Source organism: Schistocerca gregaria, chromosome 1, assembly GCF_023897955.1.
Source record: "Schistocerca gregaria isolate iqSchGreg1 chromosome 1, iqSchGreg1.2, whole genome shotgun sequence".
Lineage (NCBI taxonomy): Eukaryota > Metazoa > Arthropoda > Insecta > Orthoptera > Acrididae > Schistocerca > Schistocerca gregaria.
This window is the reverse complement of record NC_064920.1, coordinates 153,369,300-153,375,189: the sequence shown is the minus strand read 5'-3', so window position 1 is coordinate 153,375,189 and position 5,890 is coordinate 153,369,300. Positions and strand designations below refer to the sequence as shown.

At 43.0% G+C, this 5,890-nt stretch overlaps 1 protein-coding gene across 1 annotated transcript; it reads right to left on the bottom strand.

Annotated features, from left to right (window-relative positions):
- Positions 1-763: 763 nt before the first annotated feature.
- Positions 764-5,602, bottom strand: LOC126335226 (cuticle protein 67-like). The gene is made up of 2 exons (XM_049998268.1): positions 5,575-5,602; positions 764-1,187 (listed from the first exon to the last, which is right to left on the bottom strand). The coding sequence occupies exons 1-2, from the start codon at positions 5,587-5,589 to the stop codon at positions 861-863; spliced, it is 342 nt and encodes a 113-aa protein (XP_049854225.1). The 5' UTR covers positions 5,590-5,602; the 3' UTR covers positions 764-860.
- Between the last annotated feature and the right edge of the window lie 288 nt (positions 5,603-5,890).

Below are 5,890 nucleotides of genomic sequence, written 5' to 3'. Positions count from 1 at the left end.
GGTGCCTCTTTGCAGCTGACAACTGATAGTCACTTTACACGGAAACTCGCATTGCAGACGACAATGGGCCACTGTTAATTTATTTTCAGTACTTTCACAGACAACATTATTTACATATTCAATATTCTGTATTAAAAGAGTAATGTATGTAAAGCGTTGTTTTTTGAGGAAGCTACAGTTCTCGCAGTTAAAAATGGACCGTTGGTTAAAAAGTGGTTCGGTGAAACGAGAAAGGCCTACAGATGAAGAGGAAGATAATGCATTTGTTATACTAAACACACAGATTTGAAGACAAAGATTTTGAGCAATAATCAAAAATTTAACAATAACAATGATAGCTAAATTGAAAAAGTTTTAAGCTCAATATTTTTCCAACAATGAATATGTCAACGTTTTTTCTAAGTACCAAAAGTAGAAAACGTATAAAAAGATTCTTAATTTGACTTTAATAGGTACATGATACTGTGATGAGACTTGGTACCAATCATGCTCGATGAGGGGGTCCTCGAGAAAATTTTGTTGGGAACCCCTGTTCTATAAGACACATTTTCTGTTGGAAATGTTAGGTACATAATTCTGTTGTAGCAGAAATGCTTTATACTTTCATCCCGATCTCCTTAACATCACACTGATTTAATCTAGAATATCCATACCTATACAGAATTGTTTACGAGAGTCAAAGGACGAAATGATTGAGTACTGAGCCTTTGTATGTTAGTTGATGACCTTCTTACAGTCTGAGATCAATAAAAAAGTCATGCAATAATGTCGCAGAAAGTTTTTATTTACAGAAGATGACAGAGCTTGAAGGAAAATAAATAATCAGCAGAAGAGCTGAGGTTGAAGTGCAGCCTCAGTGGTTAGTGGTAGTAGGCGGGGGCGGTGTAGGCCAGTGCGGGGGCGGCGACGTGTGCGATGGCGTCGTTGCTGACGCGGACGTCGGACTTGGTGACGCTGGAGTAGGGCGTGTCGACAGTCTTGGTGTAGGTGGACACCTGTCCCAGGTTGCCGAAGCTCCTCAGGATGTTGGAGCTCTGGGAGGTGATGGCCGCGGGGGCGACGGCCGCGGGGGCGGCGTAGGCGACGGCGGGGGCGGCGTAGGCTACGGCGGGGGCGGCGTAGGACACAGCGGGGGCGGACAGGTAGCCGGCGCGGGCCACGGCCAGCACGGCGGCGAAGGCAAAGACCTGTCGAAAGACGGCACACAATACAGTGACCCACACCTCACTTTGAGGCTCACTCCACACACTGGACTGAGATTGAATTGGTGCAGCGTATTTTTCTGCCAAGGTTTTTCCATCCTGCGAGAATTTAAATGTACATGCAGCTCATTTGGACAACTGAGGAGTAGAATTCGTATTCAGAAGAGTGGTAGTTCATACTAGGGATGTGAAATACTGACAGATCATCCATACTGAAATCGATTCAATTATTGACGTCTGATCATTCTTGGTTGATAGTAGTCGACACTAAATTATTTATACTTTTAACATCGAAGTCAAATGATGAAATAGCAAAATGGCGTAAAACCCAATGTTATTAGTCAATAAATATGTCCAGGATCTATGTCTACGGACTGTAAACATAATATTCTTGACCGAAGTTGTTCGTCAATCTACTGTGTTGTTGATAGAACGTATCTTGCTTTTGAGAACAGTCTTTTTAGAGCTCAAACATCTCAGTGCGATTTTTTATATTGCAGTAGGAAGTACTGATGAAGTACTTTTAACACTCTTATCGAATCTTGTTTAATATCTAGAAGGCGCTCTTTCAGATAATAGGTGAGCTCTGTGGAAGGTCCATATCTGTTCCTGCCTGCAAATGATTCTTTGCTTGTGCTATTTTTATATTGCCCACTCCATAAACCACATTTAGTTTCTTTGTTTTGTGGCAATGTATCGAAATATTTCCCACACTACTCGACCACACGAAAGCAAAACACAATAGCCAATGTTTTCGCCTCAGTCCGATAAAAAATATTGCTTCCTCTCTTCCGATACTTCCACGCCCCTTCGCCAAGTTTGAAAAGTCGTAGTTGTGTTGTATTTGTGTCGTATTGAGAAATTTTTAGAAAGAGTTTCTTCCAAATGACGAAAAAACTTATCGCCAGTGTTAACGAGCCCGTTTTTTTTTTTGTTGTTGTTGTTCGTACATCGAATGTTAGTATATTGTCTTCAACATCAATGTTACGATGTTTCAAAAGAGTTCATTATCATTAGCAGATGATCAATGCACAGAGTGGGTAAAATATAAATGGGGTCAGAAGATAAACGACACAACTTAAAAAAAAACGTTAAAAAGTGTGTGAAATCTTATGGGACTGAACTGCTAAGGTCATCAGTCCCTAAGCTTACACACTACTTAACGTAAATTATCCTAAGGACAGAGACACACACACCCATGCCCAAGAGAGGACTCGAACCTCCGCCGGGACCAGCCGCAAAGTCCGTGACTGCAGCGCCCGAGACCGATCGGCTAATCCCGCAAGGCGACACAACTTACATGATAAGCACTTATGGCAGGCGGTGTAATTTGGTTTGCTTGTCTTTAGGTGAATGAAATATTTTCCATCCCACTTTCATTTTACCCAACCTGTATAAACTCCTGAGGGATCATTGAAGATTCCTAGTACAGTTACCAGTACGGATTAAGACAAATGCCGAGTTAATTATTTTAAAAACGACATGGCTGATTTTCCTCACGGTCATTCCTACATTCAGAGCTTTCACTCTGTCCCTAATGACCTCATTGTGTACCGAGTTAAAACCCCAGTTTCAATTCCCCCACTTTCGAGGATAGGCACTGATGGTCACGAATGCTGCATACTGATATGTAAATACACCGCAGGAAGACGACAACACAATCGCTGACTTGCGACTCCCGACACTGATCACATATTTCTTATGTTTTATTTGAAGAACGGCGTCTTTGAACTACTAAAAACTGCTACAAATAATACGTATCCACAGACAAGTAATTTGGTCAAGCGACCATGTTGAAGTCATGGGTTAACATTACATCACATTAAAGGAATCCATCACTTGACCATGGTCACATTATCTAAACCAGTTTCGTCTCAGTAAGTGTTATTCACAACAGCTTTTGGTGGTTTCATGATGCTGCTGCTCAACTAGACTTAAGTTGTGCGAAACTGTACACAAAAAATTTTCTTTAATAGGAACCTAATGAAAATACTGACACCTTGCTGAGTTTGACACAGTGAGTTGAAGCCAGTATAAACTTTAAACAATTTATGTGACGATCGAGTAAAATAAACTTTAAAGTTAGCACACTGCACTATACTTAACTATTGATCCATGCAGACCTTCAAATAAGTAATTCAAAGTGCCTCATTTACCTAGATCGTCTTGTCGCTACGAACGTTATACCTTGATATGCAATGATGCTGAATAATTTCTACGTCTCTTGCTCTGTTGGTATCACGTAGTGTACAGAATTAACTGATGAATAGGACAACAATAAAATGAATTAATATTTTCCATTCTTTTGAGATATTTTCTGTCTTATGAATTAGTGGAACTCTTTCACGAAACTGACATAGTTCATAACAATGGATGTTGCTGTTGTAGCAGGAATATGCGACCGGGGAGTTCTGTACTGTGCAGTGCAGAAAGTGCACGTTTCTTTTCTCTTTCATTAATTACAATATCAGTGTATTAGTAACGGACTTCGAGAAAAGAATGCACAGTGCAAAACAGGTCGTCGTGTAAACAACATTGCAGTGCATGTCCGTAGGCTTGCACGACCAGTGTCAGTCTGAATAAAATCAGTTTGGTTATTGGGCCGCGTCGCTGTGAAACATTAAAACTGTTGCAACTTCATTGCGCGCTGTGTGGTTCTTTCGTGGATACAGGAGCGAGGAACAGATGCTGTTCATATACAGAGAATTCAGATATTAGTTTAATATACGTCTAATATCAAATAGTAAAAAATAGTTCATAACTTTGTTGCTGTAGTTGCAGCGTCAGTTACTACCGGTAGCTTTGAATGTTGGATGCACAGATACCGCAGATTTACAAATCAATCACTCTTAAGAACAATTGCTATACAGTAGTTCACGAACCCGAGCCACTATATATGTCTGTAAATGTTATTCAGCTCGCAAACACGCAAAATGAGAGCAGTGCATGAGTTTTAGAAATTAAGTACAACCGTCGCTGGAGCTTCGGAGAGGGGATGTTTGCTTCTCATTGGCAGCAGCGTAATCGTTCGCTGCAGCGCCCTCGTGCCGCGGTGGCGGCTGTGGGAAACATCTACATCTACTTCTACATGTATAGTCCGAAAATCACACTTAAGTGCCAGGCAGAGGGCTCACTGAACCGGCGGTGGCCTAACTGGTGGCGCGCGTATTTGAAAGTGCGGTCGTTAGGACAGCGACCGATATTGCAAAAACATCTAAAATGCCGACGTTTCGACCTGTTTTGCAGCGATCTTTTCAGGGCGACCAGCTGCTCGATTGTGGTGAATGTCGCCCCACATACACTGTCTGATTTGTAAGATGGCTACCGACGCCACACTCTGGGATGCCACTGGACAATTCGAAGTAAAGATTGCTATGGAGGAGTAGCTATACGGTAGGTTATTGGCTGTGCTCCTGTGACACGCGACTGGTAGAGGCGATAGCGGATCGGCAACTTGCACGCAGGGGTATTTTCCTGCGGCAAGTCGTCGATGCCGCACGGCAGATCTCTCGTGGCCGCTTGTTTATCCTGAGCTGCTGGCTGGCGAACTCATGCGGCCAGCTCGAGTGGGATCATTGGCAGCCAGGCACTCGATACCTTGTAGCCATTCTCCTTGCTGTTAGGGCGTTTAATTATTTCCACAGCGCCTCCGATGACGTCGTAACAGCATGAACACATGCATGAACGGATGTTGGCTCCAAGTTACTCTTTGGCTGCCAGCTACTCCAGTTTATCAGATCCGCTTGTGTTGTTCTGCGGCCAACACTTACATATAACTCAGTTTCAAAAGTTTAAAAAAACGGCCACAAGAGGAATGCTGTGGGATATCAACATCTCGTTGCAGGAGAACACTCCCTCCAATTCAAGCCGCCGCTTCGCCATTGCCTATCAGTATCCTGCCAGAGGAACGTAGACTGTCCAATGGCGTTCAGACAACCGAAGTTGTCAGTAGATAAGGGAAGAAGTTCACTAAAATCCAGTAGTTAGCCGCCATGAAGAGGACCGCTGGAATGTTGCTCGGAACCTCGATAGTTTAATTGTTTCAATCTTTCGTAATTACCGGGCCTAATACCAAAATTGAGTTTATTCAAAATTTATAACAACTGCGTAGCCTAATCCTATATAAGTATATTGAGAATATATTTTTAACAGACTGAAAAGGTATCTGTGTCTAATTTATAACTGTTAGGCTTACGAAGACGTAGTTAAAATCAAGGACTGTTGGTGCTGCGCCAAATTATGTTCGAATAAGCGTTACGTAATGGTTGTGGATCAACTGCCACGCTATATGTCTCAGCTTCAGATGGTCAGAAACGGGAGTATGTACAGACGGCATTGCTTCTAGAGAATACTAGCTAATATAGACCCGTACCTTGAGGGCGACCATGTTGCTTGATGTACAGGTGGTTGACTGTGGAGCTGTGCCGGCCGCTATCCGTTATATAGCTGCCCGACCGCGGCAGGGTTTCGCTGCCAGGACCTTGGCGCAAGGTGTCCGTGACGACGGCCAGTTTGGCGAGGAACTCGTTCAGTATGACACAGTGCCCCAGTATTAGTCATGCAGGCACATTAAAAATGAGACTGCGAGCGTAACTGCATAGCGGATCTCAAATTTTGCTATCGCTATATGGCCGCGTTATACCGGATTTCATTGTCATTAGCACTGTTCCCGTAAGATCAGTGTGACG